General features: G+C 41.1%; 1 protein-coding gene across 1 annotated transcript in view; it reads left to right on the top strand.

The window, feature by feature from the left end:
• Positions 1-21,331, top strand: part of LOC105538326 (serine/threonine-protein phosphatase 4 regulatory subunit 1-like) — an 83,246-nt gene that overhangs the window by 9,822 nt on the left and 52,093 nt on the right. The window contains exon 3 of the mRNA XM_011978172.1: positions 20,189-20,321. Within this exon, the coding sequence (XP_011833562.1) occupies positions 20,189-20,321 (133 nt within the window). The remainder of the gene's footprint in view (positions 1-20,188; positions 20,322-21,331) is intronic.

Genomic DNA, 21,331 nt, shown 5'->3' with positions numbered 1-21,331 from the left:
GAGAAAAAGTAGCCGGGCATGCTGGCACACGCCTGTAATCCCAGCTACTCAGGAGGCTGAGGCAGGAGAATTGCTTGAACCTGGGAGGCGGAGGTTGCAGCGCGCTGAGATCACGCCATTGCACTCCAGCCTGGGCAACAAGAGCAAAACTCCATCTTAAAATAAAAGTAAATAAAAGAGTCATAAATAATGACGGGTTTTGGAAGCCGTGATTAAAGCCACAGATCAAGGAGGAATTTCCATGTCGGCATGGCATAGAAAGGATGGCTGCTCATGATTTAGGCTGGTCTTTCCAGCCAGCCCATTGCATAGTGCTAGTAATAACCATCAGTAGCCCTCAAAGATTTGCAATATAAAACATTATGCATTGGATGGATCTGCTCATTTGAGAGCTAGTAAATCAGTGTGGGTCTTGTTAGAGAATGACATTTATATAGAGAAAGTTTGCTTACGCAATTTGCCATTTGAATTTAGTTAACAAGGACCTGAAGTGTGTGGGGGTCACTTCCCACCAAAAGCCAGTGAAGAATTAAGAGTGTTCTTTGTTAAATGGATCAAGCTTGTCTAGTCTTGCTATTAGAAATAGTCCCAATTCAGAAATCTGCATTAGTACTTACAAGCCTGTTAGTGAGAAGAGCAAAACTACTTCAAATAACACATTATGGGAGTGGTGTATTCTAGTTGCCCCCAAATCACCTAACGCCTTGCAAAGATTTAGTTGTTAGTCGAAGAGTGGCTAACGTGACCCCCTAAAGAATTAATTTTTATTTATATAAGTTCTGCATGAATACATTCTACATTCATTCTAAGTACAACTTTTGCAAATAAAGCTTAAACTCCTTCTTGGCCACCATCAACCAATCTTCTAATATTTCGAGTCAAATGTGGACATAGTGTACCACGTCTGTCATGTTCCCTGTTCAGAGTCCCCTAGTGGTATGTCAGAAACAGAATATTGGATTGTATGGAGAATTGGTCTGGCTCAGAGTGGCATATATCATGTAGAGTTATAATGATAGGGTGACATATTGAATGGAGAATCATAAATATTGGGAATGGCTGGAGGGCAGACTCTGAATGAAAATGCTTGCTGGGGTAAACATGCCATAACAGTCTGCCTCCAGCTCCAGCTCTGCTTATGTCTAGGCCAATAAAGGGATTTCCTTGGGTATGTTTTATTGTGTTTATTTTTTTCCCCTTTTCCACTTAAAGCTGATTATGGTGTGGCTCCTCAGTCGGGGCTTGGTGGCTTTGTGTGAAATGGCTCAGTGTCCCTGAACCACTTGAAGGTGGCAGACAGTGTACCTTGCTCTGCTTTTCCCTTCATCTGGAATATTCTTTTTCCCTTTCCCAGATTCTCTCTCTCTTCCCACGTGGCAGATTTCTGTTCAATCTTCAAGGCGCAAATCACATACCACCTGTGTTCTAGGGAAGCTGTCTCGCGTCTCTTTACTCTCTTCCAAGTGGAGCTGTGTCCCTCCTGTTTGTCTGTGCTTATGTCCCATGGTGCTTGCCACCGTGGCATTGTGGGTGGTGATGTACATGATGATCTTTTTTCCCGTGGGGGCTTATGGTGTCCAGGGACCACTACTCTGTTGAATTAGATTTACTGTTGTTGCCTACTATGAACCATGAGGGAGGAGGGGATGTTCAAGGTGAGTCTGCTCTCGGCATGCTTTCTGTTTCTGTATTGATCTTCCAATCCATTTTTTTTTTTTTTTTGCTGTAAAATGACCTGTAAAGTTTCTTTTCTGTTTATTAGATCATATCTGCTGTAGTTGAACCTTCAATGAACATTCACCTAATGTTATTCTTAACATATTAATTCATACTTGGCCTGCTTTAGGACAGATTGGTGTCTGGTGAAAAGCATTGACACACAGGTGAGGACTCAGGGGTCCATGGGGTGTTTCACTACAGCATCCTCATCTGATTTCCTTTATGCCCCAACAAGTGAGGGAGGTACTGACAGGGTTGGATAACCCTTGAGTAACCAGTTAACATAGAGGAGGGTAAATCCTTTTTTCTCAATGTTGTAGTTTCCAGAAATATTTTTCTCTGGTGGGCCTTTTAGTCAGAGAAGAATTCCTTTTTCTTTTTTTCTTTTTTTAAATGTAGTCACCTAACATCAGGGGCAAAGGATAATAAACCCTGTTATTCTTTGCAAAGTGGTCAGGACCTTCCTGAAGAGGAACTGATCTTGTTTTAGGTTGTGCGAGCTCAGAACCACCCTGGCCAACTTAGCAGTGGCTAGAAATGTAAATTCTAGACAATTGTTATTATTATTTTTGAGACACGGTTTCACTCTGTCTCCCAGGCTGGAGAGCAGTGGCACAATCATGGCTCACTGCAGCCTCGACCTCCCAGGCTGAAGTGATCCTTCCACCTCAACCTCCCTGAGAGCTAAGGCTATCTGTAGAGGTGAGCTACCTGTGTCTTAGCTATTGAAGTGGATGGTAGAGGTGAGCTGTCTATGTCCTAACTTCTGAAGTGGTTTAGATGGTAGAGGTGAGCTGTCTATGTCTTAGCTATTAAAGTGGATTTTAAAATTCTACATCTCCCTGGAGGACCAGGAGCAGCCACAGCTGCTGCCTGTGGTGTAACAGAGCTGCAGGGGTCTTGGGCACACAGTTCAAGGTGGCTCATGTGTGCAGAGCCAGGGGATGGGGGCTGAGCATACGGGATGGTAGGAGAGGCCACTGACCCCTGTGAATCACCTTGGCCCTTCTCCAAGCCCTTTTCCTACTGTGCATAGCTAGCTTTAAATATTAATCATTTTTGTTAAAGAGTCAGTAGTGTCTCGTGTCGATTTGTCAGTAAACCTAGAAATATACAAAGCGGCAGAAACATAGAAAGCAGCTGTTGCTTAAAAGCTTATTATAGTGTAGATGACAAATGAAGTCAAAACATGATCAACACTGTTTTATTTCATATTTTACACTGGGCCAGAACAACTTGAAGTTGTTATTAGAAACTATTTTGTTGAGAAAGCTTTGTTCTTCTGCATCATATGATGCTTTCATAAATGGAGTTAGTAGCTTTTTTGTTTTTCAAATGTAAAAAAAAAACAATGAAAAAGATTTGAACTAGGAATTATTGATGTGCTACTTCATATTTCATTTCTAACGTGAATGCTTAAGATTCCTGATGTTTATGTGTGGTCTGGACTTGCTGGGTCCCAGAGTAATTGTTTGTAATATTGCCTCGTAGACTTTAGCCCGTCGTTTCTGTCAGCAGTTGCCAGACAACATGCCAACTTAGCAATGGCTAGAAATGTAAATTCTTTTTTTTTTTTCCTTTTTTTGAGAGAGTCTTGTTCTGTTGCCCAGGCTGGAGTGCAGTGGCATGATCTTGGTTCAAGCAGTTCTCCTGCTAGCTGGCGTTGCAAGTGTGTACCACCACACCTGGCTAATTTTTGTATTTTTAGTAGAGACAAGGTTTCACCATGTTGGCCAGGCTGGTCTCAAACTCCTGACCTCAAGTAATCCACCTGCCTCGGCCTCCCAAAGTGCTGGGATTACAGGTGTGAGCTACCACACCTGTCCTTAGAAATGTAAATTCTAGAAAATTATTATTTTTTTGAGACAGGGTCTCACCCAGTCCAAGGCTGGAGTGCAATAGCATAGTCATTGATCACTGCAGCCTTGACCTTCCAGGTTCAAGTGATCCTCGGATCTCAGCCTCCCCTGTAGCTGAGACTTAAAGCGCACACCAACATACCCTGCTAATTTTTTCTACTTTTTGTTGAGATGAGGTCTTCTTACATCCTCCAGGCCGGTCTCAAGCATCCTTCTACCTTCGCCTTCTAAAGTGCTGGGATTATAGGCATGAGCCATCACACTGGCCTGTAGAACGTTCTTTTTGAGAGAAAGGATCATTTTATGTGCTACTCCCATTGTTAAGGGACACAGCAAACTAGCCTGGTGGATCTTTACCATGCATGCCATTCATTCATTCAGCAACTTTTATCGAACGCTTTAAGGGGCCTAAACATATCAGTGAGTCAATCAGAGATTCTTACCTTAAGGGTGGGAGTGGGAGGAGTGGACACAACTGACAAGCAGTAAACCCAGGAAGTAAATGTTGTGTGTGTTCGAAGGCAGGGGGTTCTCTGGAAAAACAGGAAAGTAGATCAGGATAAGGGGGCTATAGATGAGGGACTTGGAATTTTAAAATAAGGTGGTCAGGGAAGACCGCACTGAGAGGATGATGAATGAGCAAAGATTTTTAAGAGGAGAAGGAATTCTTTGTAGAAGGATCAGCCAGTGGAAAGGCCCTCTGCTGGGGAAGCGACTGAGCGTCTGGGAAGTAGTCACAAGGCCTGTGGGTGGAGGCAGAGGAGAGAAGTAATGGTGGGCCAGGTCTTTTCCACTGGCCGGATAACCCGCAGGTAACACTGCCCGGCCTGTCTTTCTCTTTTACAGTGTTTCTTAACTGGGGTAGTTTTGCCTTACTTCCCCCCACCCCCAGGGGACGTCTGACAATGGCTGGAGATGGTTTTGATCGTCACAACGTCGGGAGGGGGTGCTTCTGGCATGTAGTGGGTAGAGGCCAGGCATGTTGCTAAACTTTCCATAGTACACAGCCCACAGAACAAAGTATAATCTGGCCTGGAATGTCCATAGTGCTGAGGTTGAGGAATCCTGCTCTGTTATCTTTATATAGCTCATCAATTGTTGATTGATTTAGTTTGTCTTTTAAGATTTAATAAAGAAGAAAACCATAAAAACGTCTTGGGAAGAGGTTATTCATCACGTTACCTGGTTAGAATGCCTTCACAATTGATATTGAAGCGAATGTTGGCTATTTTCATTCACTTTGAGGAAAGGAGAGGCAAATCTTGCTTCCATGTATATTTTAGTAAGCCCTGGTGCATTGAAGGATTAGTTAAAAAAAAAAAAAATACAGCATTCACAGGTAAATAGTAATAATCTTACTGATAATCTTATTAATTTGGACTCAAGTAGGATTTCCTAATTTTGAGGAAGTTCAGACTGTTGATCCACACCAGGGAAAATGTTTGCATATGTGGGGAAATAAATGGTTGTCAGTAAGTACTTGGAATGAAAGGTACTATTCTTTACATATGAATATAATGGTATCAGTAGGAATATTTTTCTTGGATTTTGCTAATTCAGTATTTTTTAGACATCAGTCATTGGTGTGCCACTTTTTTCTATTTTTATTTTGATAATACCACTTGGATTTTTCTTCATATCAAATAACTTCTTTTATTTAAACACATTTTAGAAAACTTTCATCAGTTGCTCTAAATGAAATTTAACCAAAATATAAAACAGAAATAAAATAATATTAAATTCTAGATATATAGGCACAGTGCCTGCAAAAGATTCTGAGCTGAGACCTGCTTTGTATTAAAAGGAAGATTACCAGTCTTAGGGAGGTGTTCAAGACATGCCTGAACAAAAGGAAACTTTCCTTGATTTAATTGGAAAATGAAGAAGGGAATAACTTTCCCACTGTGTGATTTAATGACATTCAGTGTGTCACACTTGAGGATATGCTGTCTCAAGCTGTCTGCACTCTGTGGCCAGGTGACCAGGCTGTGCACTTGCAGCATGGCTGGCTGGGCTCAAAGCTGTGCCTGATAGTATAGAACCAACCAGTGAGAGAATGGAGGTGGGATTCGTTGACTGTGATTGGCCACCAATGGCCTATTAATGCAGAACTCTCACAGGGTGGTAGCAGCTGGACAGCCTGGTTCTTTGTTCTTTATAGGACTAAAATTGTAATTCCATTGCTTAAAACAGAAATGCCTGTTATTTAGACTTCTCATTTCTGATAAATTTTAAACATCTTTCCTCTCTCCGCCCTTCCTTATATACTTAACATGAATTACCAAAATTTGTTCTACTAAATTCATTAATAAGATGATTGAATACTTTTGATTAATTCATGTATATTATATTGACTGTGCAAATTCATTAATTTTACTTTAACAGTTACGTTTTTGACCTTTTTTTTTGAGACTGAGATATCTCATTTTGTAAGCAGAAGCAAATTAGTTAATGTCTTTGGCTGCTTTCCAACTCACATTGCGGGTACACCTACAGGTGGTTTGAGGCTAGGTGCTGCATCTCAGGTTTGGTTTTGTGAAAGCTGGATTTTCGCAGCTTTCTCAGGGGCTGATAGGCTTTCATGAATTGAATCCTGGTAGTCAAGTCTTGGGAGAGTGATTTCTGTAGAAACCAGTGTTTATTAGGTGTCTGTGTGATGTGCCAGGCATTATATGATATGTGCCAGGCATTATATGACATGTGCCAGGCATTATATGACATGGTTCCAGTGTTTAAAGGACCTCCGGGTCTAGCTCTAGAGATAGAAACAGTTTACTTAGAAGCCTGATCTGAGCTGGGCGCGGTGGTTCGTGCCTGTAATGCCAGCACTTTGGGAGGCCGAAGTGGGTGGATCACCTGAGGTTGGGAGTTCGAGACCAGCCTGATCAACGTGGAGAAACCCCGTCTCTGCTAAACATACAAAATTAGCTGGGCATGGTGGTGCATACCTGTAATCTCAGCTACTCAGGAGGCTGAGGTAGGAGAATTGCTTGAACTCGGGAGGCAGAGGTTGCAGTGAGCCAAGATCGCGCCACTGCACTCCAGCCTGAGCAACAAGAGCAAAACTCCGTCTCAAAAAAAAAAAAAAAAGAGAGAGAGAGAGAGAAACCAGGTCTGGTGGTGTGTGCCTGTTGTCCTAGCTACTTGGGAGGCTGAAGCAGGAGAATTGCTTGAACCCAGGATTTGGAGGTTGTAGTGAGCCGAGATCACGCCATTGCACTCCAGCCTGAGCAACAAGAGCAAAACTCTGTCTCAAAAAAAAAAAAAAAGAGGGAAACCAGGTCTGTTGGTGTGTGCCTATAGTGCTAGCTACTTGGGAGGCTGAAGCAGGAGGATCTCAGGAGTTCGAATGTAGCCTGGGCAACATAGCAAGACCCTGTCTCTACAAAAATAAACCAAAAACAGAAAGAAAGAAACAGTCTACTTGGATTTAATATTGTACCACTTTATGTAAAATGTTGAAGCCTGACAACTGCATAGTTCCATTTACTGCTCCTGCTTTATGTTATAGTTTAAAATATATAGAACCTCTATATATATTATAAATTCCATAGCACAAGGTTTTAATTTTTGATTTAAACTATCATATGCATTTTTAAGTTAAGGAGAATAATAGTTTTAAAATATTTACCATTGCTAATGCTCTTGATTCCTTTTGAAGATACAAGCTTCCAAATGGTATCACTCCACTTCAGCCTACAGAACATCTTTTAATATTTCTTGTAGTCTGCGTTGGCTGGCTGTGTTAAAAAGGGTGTGTTAGAAACAAATTTTTAGCATTTTTTTTTTAATCGGACAATGTCAGATTCCTGGAGGATATTTTCACTGGATGTCAAGTTCTAGATGCTAGTTTTGTCTCTTAGTCCTTTAAAGATGTGGTTTCACTATCTTCTGCCCCTACTGTTTCTGGTCAAGAGTCAATGGTCATTCAGGCCATGACTCCATGTATATAATACTTATGTTCTCTGCTGCTGTCCCGATGATCATGTTTGGTTACTAGCAGTTTGCCTCTAAGGCATCCAGATGCAATTTTCTGTGCATTTAATAACTCTTGGGATTCACTAAGATCCTTGATTCTGGAAATTTATGTCTTTCACCAAATTTGCGGAATTTTTGGTCATTATTTTGTCATCTTCGTTCTTCTATTAAGTTCACTTAGTGAATTTTTACTTTTCACATATTGTTTTAGTTCTGAAATTTTTATCTGATGCATTTTTATATTAATGTTTCTTTGCTGAGGCTCCTTCTCATTCATGGCATGTTTTCCTTTCCATCCGTAAGCATTATTGTAATAGTTGCTTTAAAGTCCTTGTCTGTAATTTCAGCATTTGAGTCCTCTCAGAGTCACTTTGTTTTGATTTTTTTTTTCTTTCAACTGGTTCAGGTTTTCTTGTTTTCTTCATATGTTGAGTAATTTTGGAGTATAACCTGGATATTGTGAATGTTACATGTTGTGGAACCTCTAGATTATGCTATATGCCTCCAAAGAGTATTGATTCTTTTTGTTTCTTTTGTTTTATTTTACTAGACGCTGACATTGACTGGGGTCAGACTATTAACTCATCATCCCTGTAGTGGATAATAGTCCAAATCTTGGTTCAGTTCTTTAAGTCTTAGCTGTACTGATTGGAATTTGTCACACAAATGCTTGGTTTAGGGCTCAAGCCAGGGTTTGGGCAGGGTTTCCTTTCTGGGATTCCTCCTCTTTGCCCTTCCCCACACTCTGTAGTGTCTCTGGTTGCCCTGTACTCTGGAGATATAAACGTAAGCAATATTAGTAATAGAATCGGCTAATGATTTAATCATAGTAATAATAATAACAACAATAACAACAGCTGGTCTTTGCAAAGTGCTTATCTGTGTCAGATGCTTTTACATGTATCTATGTATCTGTCTATCTTTTTTTTTTTCATCCAGGCTGAAATGTAGTGGTGTGATCATGGCTCACTGTAGCCTCAGCCTCCCAGGCTCAAGCAATCCTCTTATCTCAGCCTCTCGGTTACCTGGGATCACAGGCGTGTACCACCATGGCTGGCTTTTAAAAAATTTTTTGTAGAGACAAGACGAGGTCTCACTATGTTGCCCAGGCTGCTCTCGAACTCCTGGGCTAAAGTGAGCCTCCTGCCTTGGCCTCCCAAAGTGCTGGGATTACAGATGTGAGCCACTGCGCCTGGCCTGTCTATCTTACATTGTTTAGTTTACACTATCACAGTTGTCTGTGGTAGGCATTGTTATACTCATTTTAAGCTGAGGAAATTGAGAGTCAAAGAGGTAAGACAGTCAAAGAGGTAAAGGTTATTTATCTGATAAGAGGCAGTGGTACATTTCAGAATGAGGTATTCTGACTCAAGGTCCCACGCACCTATTGATTATACAATTATGCCTCTAATATCTTTTCAGTGGGAAATCTGGTACTTAATCTTTAATTTTCCGGTTTTCTTTGCCTTTGGTATTTTGCAATACATCCACATATCGATTTCTTATTAATTATTTTGTACTTCTTCAAATTGAATATTCATCTTTTTTTCAGTTCTGGAAAATTATTAGATATATTTCTTTAAATATTCTCCCCTCCTATTTTCAGAAATCTTCCCTTCTGGAATTCCTCTTGGATTTAACTTAGACTTAGTATTCCATTTTTCATGTGTCCTAATTGCTGTCCTATGTTTTTCATCTCTTTATTTCTTTGTGCAGCACTCTGGACAGTTTGTCACATCAGTCTTCCAGCTCACTAACTCTCTCTTAGCTGTGTCTAAACTGCTACTTAAGCTGGTTAGTGGAATCCTAATTACATTATCTCTGTTTTTCATTTCCACTTCTTTTTTCAAACATGCTTAACCCACCCCCACACTTTCCTCCTTTTATTATGATGTCTATTTTAGAAATCATACTCATTTGAGGCATAATTATTTGATAATGTTTTTAGATTTTTCTAATATTTCTAATCTTGGGGTGCGATTCTCTTGTCTTATCTACTAAACTCTTCAGATGCTGGTTTGCAGCCTTGTGTAGTTTGAAATTTTTTATTGTCTGTCTGTCTTCAGGGATTGTTTTATGATGTTCCATGGGCCTTGGGTTGTGAGTGTTTCTTTAGAACAGTTTCTTGTTTGCTTCTGCTAGGATGCCTGGAATTTTAATGAGTCTTGACGGTATCCTCTTAGTACCTTGGCTTGGGGCTCCTGCACTTTGTGTGTAGTGTAAATTTGGACTCTACACTCAGGCTGTGCAGGCCTGTGGTTCTGATTTCTCACAAGTGACCACCCTTCTCCTGTTCCCACTCCCCTCCTACTCCCACCCTCACTGTAGTTCCCTTTCCACAGCTGTCTTATACCGGGGCCTTGATTTCAAATCACTCTCTGTAGCTTTTCTCCCCATGTGGGCATCAGAAATCCAGTCATAGGGACCTGTATGTAGGTCTTCAGTGTTGGCGATAGAGTGTCAACCTTTGCTGACGGATATCACTTTGATTTCTGTCTTCCTTTCTAGCCCTGGGAATGTCCTTCCTTCCTCTTGCCTTCCTGCTTTTCTATGTTTTAAAAAAATTTGTTGCAATTCCTCTGCGTGTGTGTGTGTGTGTGTGTGTGTGTGTGTGTGTGTCTGAGAGACAGAGAGTTCCATTCTCTTCAACTCCACTGTCATGTTCTTGGAGATCTCAGCCCCTGGGACTTGAACCTAGTTGTCCAAAGTCCATGCTCCTCCTGGATACTACACTGGGTTAGGGCCGTGACCGTGGGGAGGGAAACTGGGGACTGATGTTAGAATAGAAATCAGAATGTCAGTTTATTATTTGTTATGGTTGGGATAAATATTTGCCTGGAAGGCTGATGTTCAGGTTCAGAGGTCAGTAGCATCCCACTGGACAAAGTCTAGAGTAGGAAGTTGACAGTGCTTTCCCAGCACTGTTGAGGAGCAAATAGGACCTCAGTGACAAATATCAATCTTCTGGCAGTTTTAAGGTATGTTCTTGGACATCTTTACAGTGAAAGGAAGGTGTCCCTAAAGGCCATGCAGCTCCCTGTAGTCTCATCACTGCTGTTAAGAGTTATGAGTTATCTAGCATTCTCTGGATCTTAATTGGGGTTTTCAAGGAAATTAAGATCACAAGGTTACTTCCTAAATGTTCAATCAGAACAAAGGGAGTTTGATATTCTTAAGGGTTGATTTTATCACAGCAATGCCAGCAGCTTGCCAAGTAGATTCACTGTAGCCTCCACAAAACCCAGCTCAGAATGTGTAGAAGAATGGACAGCTGTTACAACTTCTGCTCATCTTTGTTTTTTTTAGAGTCACTTTTATTGGTGTATAATTTACATACAATGAAGTTCACCAGTTTAATTTGTTAAGCTGAGTCTTAACAAATAGGATTGTGTGACCACAACCATGCAACCATAATCAGGATAAAATACTTTCCCAGCCCCTCCAAAAATTCCTTGTGCCCCTTTGCCAGCACATGTTCCTCACCCTGAGCCCAGGAAACCACTGATCTGCTAAACAGACTGTATTTTTGTCTTTTCTAGAATACAGTAGAATATTAGTAGAATTATGCAGTATGAAATCTTTTATGTTGAGTTTCTTCCATTTGGCATGATGCTTTTGAGATACACCTGTGTTGGTAGATGTTAGCAATTCATTCCTTTTTATTGCTGAGAAGCATTGCATTATATGGATGTATAACAATTTGTTTATCCACTTAACAGTTGATAGGTTTGTTTATTTCCAGTTTTTGGCTATTGTGAATAAAGCTGCTATGAACATACAAGTACAAATCCTTGTGTAAACATGTTTTAATTTCCCTTGGGTAAATACCTATGGAGTGTGGGATTTACTGGGTCACATATAAATATATTTATTTTTTAAAGAAACTGCCAAACTCTTTAGTGGCTATACCATTTTGCATTTCCCCCAGCAACATATGAGACATCCAGTTTTTCCATATTCTTGCTGAGATATTTGATAGTTAAAAAAAAAATTCAGCCTTCCTAGTGGGTGTGTAGTGTTATCTCATTGTGGTTTTGACATTTGCCTAATTACTAATGATGTTGTGCGTCTTTTCCTGTGCTTAACGACACACTTGTATATCTTTTTTGGTGAGACTCAAGTCTTGTACCTATTATTGAAATCAGACTCTAAGAATTTTTTTGGTGTTTTCTGGATGCAAATTCTTTATCAGATACATGTTTTACAAATGTATTCTTCTCAGTGGCTCAGTGTTCCATTTTCTTCTTTCGAAGAACAGAAGTTTTCAGTTTTGATGAAATGTAGTTCATTAGTATCTTCTGTTATGTTTTGTGTACTCTAGGAAATCTTTGCCTTGCTCAAGAGCACAAATATTTTCCTATGTTTTCTTCTGTGAGTTCTAATGTTTTATGTTTTGAATTCATGTCTATGACAGATTTTGAGTTAATTATTTTATGTGACATAAGGACCAAGGTTTGTTTTCCCCACGTTTATTCAGTTATTCTAATACTCTTTGGAAGATTGTCCCTTCCCCATTGAATAACCATGGCACCTTTGTAAAAAATGAATTAAACTTAGATTTTAGATCTCTTAATGGATTTTCTCTTATGTTCCATTAATGTGTGTGTTTATCCTTAAGCTGGTATCATAGTGTCATGGTAGTAACTCTTGAAGTCAAGAACTGTGAATGTTTCTGCTTTATTTTTCTTTTTCAAAATTGTTTTGGCATTCTAGGTCCTTTGAATTTCCATATGAATTTAGAATCAGCTTTTTGATTTCTACAAACTTAAGTGCTAGGCTTTTGATTAGGGTAACATTGGATTTATATGTAAATTGAGGATAATCCACATAACAATATTGAGTCTTCTGGTTTCTGAAAGTGGGATAACTGTTTTCAACATGTTATCTTTTAAGATTTTTCTCATAGGATTTTGTTAAATTTATCCCTAAGAATTTCGTATTTTTGATGCTATCATAAATGGTATCCTTAAAATTTCATGTTTTCTTTTGAGAAATGTCTGTTCCTATTTTTGCCCATTTTAAAATTGGATTATTTGTTTATTTTCCCATTGAATTTGAATTCCTTATGTATTCTGGTTATTAACCCCTTCAGATGAGTAGTATGCAAATGTTTTCTTCCATTCTGTGGGCTGTCGTCTTCACTTTGTTGTTTCCTTTTCATCTAGAAGCTTTTCAGCTTGATGTTACCCCTTTTGGCCATTTTTGCTGTGGTTGCCTGGCTTTTGAGGTCTTACTCAAGAAATCTTTGCCCAGACCAATAGTGTCCTGGAGCATTTCCCCAGTGTTTTCTTCTAGTAGTTTCATTGTTTTAGGTCTTAGATTTAAGTCTTTAATCCTTTTTGATTCGATTTTTGTGTTTGGTGAGGTAGGGGTCTAGTTTCATGCTTCTGCATATGGATTTCCAGTTTTTCCAGCACCATTACTGAAGAGACTGTCCTTTCCACAGTGTATGTACTTGGGGCCTTTGTTGAAAATTAGTTGACTATAAATGTGTGGGTTTACTTCTGGGTTTTCTATTCTGCTCCATTGGTCTATATGTCTGTTTTTATGACAGTACCATGCTGTTTTGGTTAGTAGCATTGCAGTACATTTTGAGTCAGGTAACGCGATGCCTCCAGCTTTCTTCTTTTTGCTCAGTATTGCTTTGGGTATTCTGGGTCTTTCTGATTCCATATACATTTTAGGATTTTTTTTTTTTTTAAGTTCTGGGAAGAATGTCATTGTTATTTTCATAGGGATTACATTGAATCTGTAGATTGCTTTGGGTAGTATACAACTGTTTTTTGTGTATTTACTTGTATCCTATAATCTTACAAAGCTCACTTATTCTAGTTATTTTGTAAGTTCATTGGGATCTTCTATATGGACAGTCATGTTGTTTGTGAATAAAGATAGTTTTACTTTTTCCTTTCTAATCGGAATGCCTTTTATTTTGTTTTCTTGCCTTATTGCTATTTTACTTCTACATATGCTATTAGCCCCACTGCATTGCCATTGTTTTCATTTTAGTAGTCAATTACCTTTTAAAGAGATGTTTTTAAATGAAAAAAAAGAAAATAAACTAGCATTGCTTATATTTATTTACATATTTGCCATTCCTGGTCTTCCTCTTATATTTGTGTGGCTTCAGATCATATTTGTTCTTTCTGAAGAACTAGCTTTAGCATTACTTGCAGTACATATCTGCTGGCAATGCGTTTTTTTCAGCTTTTCAAAAGAAAGCTAGAGTGTATATATTAACATCAGACACGGTAAGCTTTGGAAAAGGAGAGTATTGCTAGGGAAAAAAAGGGACATTGTACAGTGTTAAGAAATCAGGCCAGGAGTGGTGGCTTACCCGTGTAATCCCAGCACTTCGGGAGGCCAAGGCGGGTGGATCACTTGGTCAGGAGATCGAGACCATCCTGGCCAAAATGGTGAAATCCCATCTCCACTAAAAAAAATACAAAAAATTAGCCGGGCGTGGTGGTGGGCACCTGTAGTCCCAGCTACTCGGGAGGCTGAGACAGGAGAATGGCATGAGCCCGGGAGGCGGAGCTTGTAGTGAGCCGAGATAGCGCCACTGCACTCCAGCCTGGGGGACAGAGTGAGACTCTACCTCAAAAAAAAAAAAAAAAAAAAAAAATTCTTGGTTAATGGTTTTTTTCTTTTAGTATTTTAAACATATCTGTATTAGTCAAGGTTCCCTAGAGGGACCAAACTAATAGGATATAGATATATATATATATGTATACACACACACATACATATGTATATGTATTAACCTACATGATCACAAGGTCCCACAATAGGCTGTCTGCAAGCTTGAGGAGCAAGGAGAGCCAGTCTGAGTCTCAAAACTGAAGAATGTGGAGTCTGATGTTTGAGAGCAGGAAGCGTCCAGCACAGGAGAAAGATGTAGGCTGGGAGGCTAGGCCAGTCTTGCCTTTTCATGTTTTTCTGCCTGCTTTATATTCGGTGGGAGCTGATTAGATTGTGCCCACCAGATTAAGAGTGGGTCTGCCTTCCCCAGCCCACTGACTCAAATGTTAATCTCCTTTGACAACATCCTCACAGACACACCCAGGATCAACACTTTGCATCCTTCAGTCAAGTCGACACTCAGTATTAACCGTCACAATATCTTTCCATTTTCTTCTTCATTGCATGGTTTTTGATGAGAAAAGTTGTTATTCTTTCTTTGTTTCTGCATTTTTATGTAATGTGTCTTTTTTCTTGGACTAGTTTTAAGGGTTTTTTTCTTACATATATGATTATTACTTGTCAATTAAAAATATTTTTCTTTATGATTGGTTTTTAGCAATTGATTATGATGTGCCCTATGTGATAGTTCATTATGTATATTTTGCTTGAATTTGTTAAGTTTCCTGAATCTGTAGGGTTATAGGTTTTACCAAATTTTAAAAAATTATAGTGATTCTTCTTCTCATCTCTTTTGTGTTTTCTCTCTCTCTTTCTCTCTCTCTTTTTCTTCTTTTGAGACTCCACTTACACATATGTCAGGTCCTTCTTTAGCCATCTTGGCTGGAAACTGAAGTCTTTCTCTTTTCCCGTCAATTACCTCAGAGTCCATAACTCTTCCCTTTGGCTTTGTTGTTCTTGTAGCCTTCATCCGAGTTGGTTTTTCTGCCTGTTGAAAGAACACTGGCCTGGCATGCAGAACCTTCAGGTTCTAAGACTCCCAGCTATGCTGTTGTCTTTTGGGGTAATGTCTCTTTACCTGTCTATAAAATGAGAGTTTATCAAGGCATGTTCTGAGGTTTCTTCTTGTGATTCTGTTTTATAACATTCTTTTTAAAAAATATTTGTTTTTATTCACGGAAGTTTCTTTTGGTGGGGTCATTCCTTTAGTTAACTATTTGCTGTGGAGCACCTGCTACAGGTCTGAGACAGCACAGGGCTCTGGGGCCACAGGGCCTCTTGCAGCCCCAGGGCAGCTGGGAGGTGGCCTGACATGGTCTGGAAGGAAGGAGAGGCTGTCCGGAGCCCGGCCTCCTGGGGGGTGGGGAGGGCGCTTTGGACACTGACACCCAAGCTCAGGTGGGAGGGAGGGTGTGAGAAGTGGGAGTCCCAGGCAGTGGACAGCAGGTACAGAGTCATCGAGATGAAGGTTCTTGGTGCATTTGCAGGACTAAGGGAAGGACCCTGCACCTGAGGCTCGGAGCAGCAGTTAGGAGGGGTTTCTTTGGAAATTGAAATTAAAGTGTAGGTTTCCTCTCTAGCAGTATAGATCAATGCAGTGTCTGGATTCTGACCAAGTTCAAATTCTGACTCTGCCACTCTCTGGGTAGCAATTTTCCTAACTTCTCTGAGCTTTTTTTTTTCTAATTTTTTTTTTGAGACAGAGTCTCACTCTGTCACCCAGGCTGGAATGCCGTGCTGTGATCATAGTTCACTACAGCCTTGACCTCCTGGGCTCAGATGATCCTCCCTCCTCAGCCTCCTGAGTAGCTGGGACCACGGGCACACACCATCACAACCACTAAGTTTTTATATTTTTCTTAGAGGCAAAATCTCGCTTTCTTCCCCACGCTGATCCCCAACTTCTGGGCCCAAGCGATCTTCCCATCTCAGCCTCCCAGAGTGCTGGGATTACCGGCATGAGCCACCTTACCTGGTCTGTTTTTAATTTTTTTTAATGGGATTAATATGGTTTTTATCAAGATTTAACAAACTACTGCTACTACACAGAAAGCTCTTAGCACAGTTTCTTTATAGAAGTAACCAAGAAGGGTAAATTATTATTCATTATTTTATGGCTTATACATAGCTTTTATTTCCTTGTTGATAGTGTAGTTTTATACAGTTAATGTGGTAGGATCATTAATATTCTCCAGTAACATCTATTCTTTGGTAGAACTAATTGCTAAGTTTGTTAGTTGTCTGACTAAAGACAGTTTTTTGAAGAGTGTCTGGCTATTTTCTGTTACTTTAAAACACCATGTTCTCAACCCATAAAATACACAGTGGTCCTCAGAAGATCTTTTGAAACCCATGATCTTGTATGAAAAGTATTGAATGTATTAGACTATAGATATCTTCAGGTTCCAAAACTATCTGTTACCCCAAAGCTTGGGAACTACTGCTTTAAACTTAATGTTTTCGAGTCCGTTCCAGCCTGGGCCTGCAGATGCTGTATAACTAACTGTGGGATCGAGGCTGCCTATTCCTTCTGGACTCTGAGGTGCTTGAAAATAGCTCATATGCAGTGACTCTGGTCATTGGGCTTGGCTATGACCCAGTGTGGACCTGTTCATCCAAGGCAGCTATTGTGCACAGAAATGGCATATTTGATTATGTCATACATATTTTTTCTGTAACTGTATAATTCTTTATTAACATTCTCTGAGTAGCTGTTGTACAATGTAAATTTTTAATAAGCTCATATTGCTAGCCTAAAAGAATTACTTGGGGGAAAATGTGGTTCATGTTCAAAGAAAAGTAAGTACTAGGCACAAACTTGTCATCTCTAGATTGAACCGTTTTCCATTACTGCCTTTAACTTTGGTTTTTCTACCTGCCTAGTAGGACTCCTCTACTTTTTCATACCAGTTTTCAGGGCGAGGGGTAGGAGGGATGCATTTCCACCTCTAGAGCAGGTGCCGATTAACCTTTCTAGAACTAACTATTGAGGCTGTTATTTTGCCAAAATTAGCCTCAGGAAAGTCCTCAGCAGCCTGTTTCTTTATGTTTATTTTCCTAGGTTAGCAATGGAAAGATTAGGTGGGGGAGTGGGAGAAGGGAGGGCTCTGCCAGGTGTGTTTCTCTTACCTGGGCACAAACTCTGCCAGGCTGTCTTTGAAATAGCAAGAGTCCTCTTGATAATTAGCTCTCAACTCCAGGCAGTTCCCCCCCTGCCTTATCCTTTCAGTGATGGCCTCTTTTCTAGCAGGAATGGGAGGAGAAGATGACTGCTTAATAGAAAAAGTTGGCCATATCAGGGATTCTTAAAAAAAGATGGTTATATTTCTTTTTTTTTATTTTATTTTTGAGATGAAGTCTTGCTCCATCACCCAGGCTGGGTATAGTGGCGTGATCTCGCCTCACTGCAACCTCTACCTCCCAGGTTCAAGCTATTCTCTGCCTCAGCCTCCCAGATAGCTGGGATTACAGGCATGTGCCACCACACCTGGATAATTTTTGTATTTTAGTTGAGATGGAGTTTCATCATGTTGGCCAGGCTGGTCTTGAACTCCTGGCCTTAAGTGATCCCCCCGCCTCAGCCTCCCAAAGTGCTGGGATTGCAGGCGTGAGCCACCGCACCTGGCCAAGATGGCTACATTTCTAAAACTTCTAATTTTAATCAAAGAATGAATATTCATAGGCTGACCTGGTGATCTGAGCCAAGGCTTTGCCTTGCTTGACACGTGGACCCTCTGCCTTCATCCATAGATCACACTCATAAGGCCTCATCTACATTTCCAGGTTCACTGTCTTATGTGGAGTGAGAAGACTTATATGTCAGGCAATGCAAATGTAAGCCCTTGTCATTTTTTACAGTGTGTTTACAGTATTTTCTGCTTGTCTTATCTACTCCTAATTTGACAGCTGTATTTTATTAACTCATTTTTATTGAATCTTTCTGAAGAATTCAAACTAACATTCAGAAATAATAGCACAGGACCTGACTCTTAGTAAGCAGGTAACTCCTGTTGGGAATAGCTGTGCACGAGCCTCCTTCTGGATAGGGCAAAATGGGAGAGTGACTGAGGAAAAGTTGCCTAACTTCTTTAGGTATTGGTTTGCTTATCGGTAAAATGAGGATAAGAATCTTACTTGGTTGAGTTGGTGTGGGAACTGAATCACATGTGAAAGCTACTTCCCTGTCCCTGGCCTGTTATAAGAACTCAAAAAATGTAGCTATTATTTTTATTATCAATATCATCCCAACAACTCCCCTTACCACTGTTATTCCTAGAGAGTAGCCTCTTCGCTCTGAGTGTTCATTATGCCCTGGGGTTAGTCAGTGTGTTTTATGGAGTGGATGGAAAGATTAAATTAATTCAGTGGTTGGTGGTGTTGGAGAGCATTCTTGGTAAAATGCATAGTCTTAAAGTGAATTTACTCATTATGCGTTTAGTAATGTGCCAGGGCACATAGTAGGTGCTCATTAAACATATAATGAATAAATTTACTTTAAGACTGCATTTTACCAAGCCTATGTGCTAGGCTTGGAGAATCCAACAGTAACTGGACACAGTTTTGCCCTCAGGAGCGTTTATTGTGTAAGGACTTCTTGCAGATAAACAGTGAACTTCATGTTGCAGGAGGCTGGCACAGGTTGCCATCACCAGGGCACTTGAGGTGTGAGGAGAGTGGGAAGGCAAGCCGTTCTGAAGAGGCTGCACCCTAGCTGAGACCTTAGGTCTAAATGGGAGAGAGTAGATAGGGAACAGATCTTCAGAATGCTGTGGGGGATGTGAAACATGGGAGTAAGTGAAGGGAGGTAAACAATGTCAAGGTCGGCCAGATCCTGCAGGTCTTCCCATGCGTGGTCCCACTTACTCCAGCATCCTGATGGCACAAGGGAGGGGTCTCATCCCACCCTCAAGATGAGAATACAGAAGTGTGGACAGGTGACGTGACGAACTCTGGCCACACAGCAGTGAGTAGTAGTTGTGGGATTCATCCCGTTCCAGGTGTGTTTGACTCCAGAGCCCATGAATTCAACTACCCACTGCACAAGAGGGAAAAGAGCAGGAGAGGAAGAGGGGCTGGGCATGGTGGCTCATGCCTGTAATCCCAGCACTTTGGGAGGCCAAGGCAGGTGGATTACCTGAGGTCTGGAGTTCAAGACCAGCCTGGCCAACATGATGAAACCCTGTCTGTACTAAAAATACAAAAAATTAGCTAGATGTGATGGCACATGCCTGTAATCCCAGCTACTCGGGGAGCCTGAGGCAGGAGAATCACTTGAACCCGGGAGGCAGAGGTTGCAGTGAGCTGAGATTGGGCCACTGCACTCCAGCCTGCGCAGCAAAGTGAGACTCCGTCTCAGGGAAAAAAAAAAAAAAAAAAAGAAGAGGAAGGATGATGATTGGCTCATTTTTGGCCAGAAGGAGTTGGAGGAACTTGTTGGATACCTGTGTGGAGAGGTGTGGTTGGGTGTTGTGGGGCCACAGATATGGATGGATGGGAATGTATGTCATGGCCTCTATGAGGCTACATGAGTACGTTTAGAACAGAACAGATGTGGAGTGGACTTTCTGTCAGAGTCTTGCTAACAAGGCCAAACTGATTTGTTTTTCCTTCAACTGCTTTAACCTGTTTGCACAGCCCTGCGTGGTGAGCAGGGCTTCTTAAACAGCAGGGCTTTCTTAGAGGTGAGCATCTGCTCCCTTGCTGAGTTCTTCAGTAGGGGAGTGGTTCCCTTCACTCATGCATTAGACAGACTGCACTAAAAGAAAGGCGTTCGGCTGTTCTTTGTTACTCTGGTACCTGTTACTTTTCTTATGGGGTTCTTCAACTGACCATTTCATTTTGGCTGAATTCTCAACGTTGCAATTCTTAGAGACTTCAGCTGTGAAAGCAGAACGCATGCCACAAGGCCATGTTTTTGCCCAAGTGTGACTTGTCACAGTTGATACACACTTTTGAGTGTGGGTTCCCCCCACTCCACTCTTCCTTTTTAGATGGATTTGAAGACTGTGGTCCAGATTGTGACAACATGAGAGTAACAGCCTTCTTGGACATTCCAGGCCAGGATAACCTGCCTCCACTCACTCGCCTGGAGAAGTATGCTTTCGGTGAGAACACCTTCAATCGGTAAGCCCAACAGGCCTGTGTATGTTGACAACTCTCTGTTGTGTGCTTTAAGCTGATACTTGGGGCCACTTCTCTGTGACAGCTTCGAGGAGACTTCATGAATGATGAGGTAGGTTGGATACAGATTGCCACCAGGATGCTGGGCTTCTATCTGAATGGTACCATCTTACTAGGCTTTTTCATTATTTTTGCTGTTGTTTTGCTGAACACCTGGTAAGCCAGGAAGGAAATGGTGATGAATTTCATGGTGTTTGAGTGATTAGGATTGCTAACTGGGTTTCTTTCACATATGCAGTACTCAGAAAAGTCATGCATTCCTTAATTGAGAAGCACCAAGAAGCATCAGTTGGAAGCATTGTCTGCCCGCTTTGTTTTTTGACTGCACTGTACATCAGGGACTTCGGTGGCAATGTGTTATGCCACGCTCTGTTGTCACTGTGTGCGGTGTTGGCAGGGTTCGACTCCAGGCCCACATTGGCTCAGCAGATGACCTTGATTCTTAGTATCTTGAAGAAAGCAGAAACTAAGGCTTCCCTTTCCATTTATGTGCTACCCAAACTTCTGTGAATCTGAAAGCATTCTCCCCTCCTTTCTCAGCAGAAAGTCTCTCTCCTCCTGTTCTGCCCTTTGACGGGCCCTCCGTCCCTGATCCCTCACCCCCCTCAGGTTTGCCTTCTGTCGTCTGTGTCTCCTGGCCTGTTACAGGTGCCTTTTCACCCCACTTGCAACCCTGGCTTGTCTTGTTCTAAACTATCCTCTGAGGTTTCTTCCCCAGGTAGTCCCTAACTACACCACTTGCCAAGAATTGATGGTACTCACATAGCCTCTTTCCTTACCTTCACTGGCTCTTACTTTTAAAAATTACATTCTGGCCGGGCGCGGTGGCTCAAGCCTGTAATCCCAGCACTTTGGGAGGCTGAGACGGGCGGATCACTAGGTCAGGAGATCGAGACCATCCTGGCTAACACGGTGAAACCCCGTCTCTACTAAAAAATACAAAAAACTAGCCG

Source organism: Mandrillus leucophaeus, unplaced genomic scaffold, assembly GCF_000951045.1.
Source record: "Mandrillus leucophaeus isolate KB7577 unplaced genomic scaffold, Mleu.le_1.0 Scaffold19, whole genome shotgun sequence".
NCBI lineage: Eukaryota > Metazoa > Chordata > Mammalia > Primates > Cercopithecidae > Mandrillus > Mandrillus leucophaeus.
The sequence above is the reverse complement of the archived record's forward strand: the minus strand, read 5'-3'. Positions and strand labels throughout refer to the sequence as shown.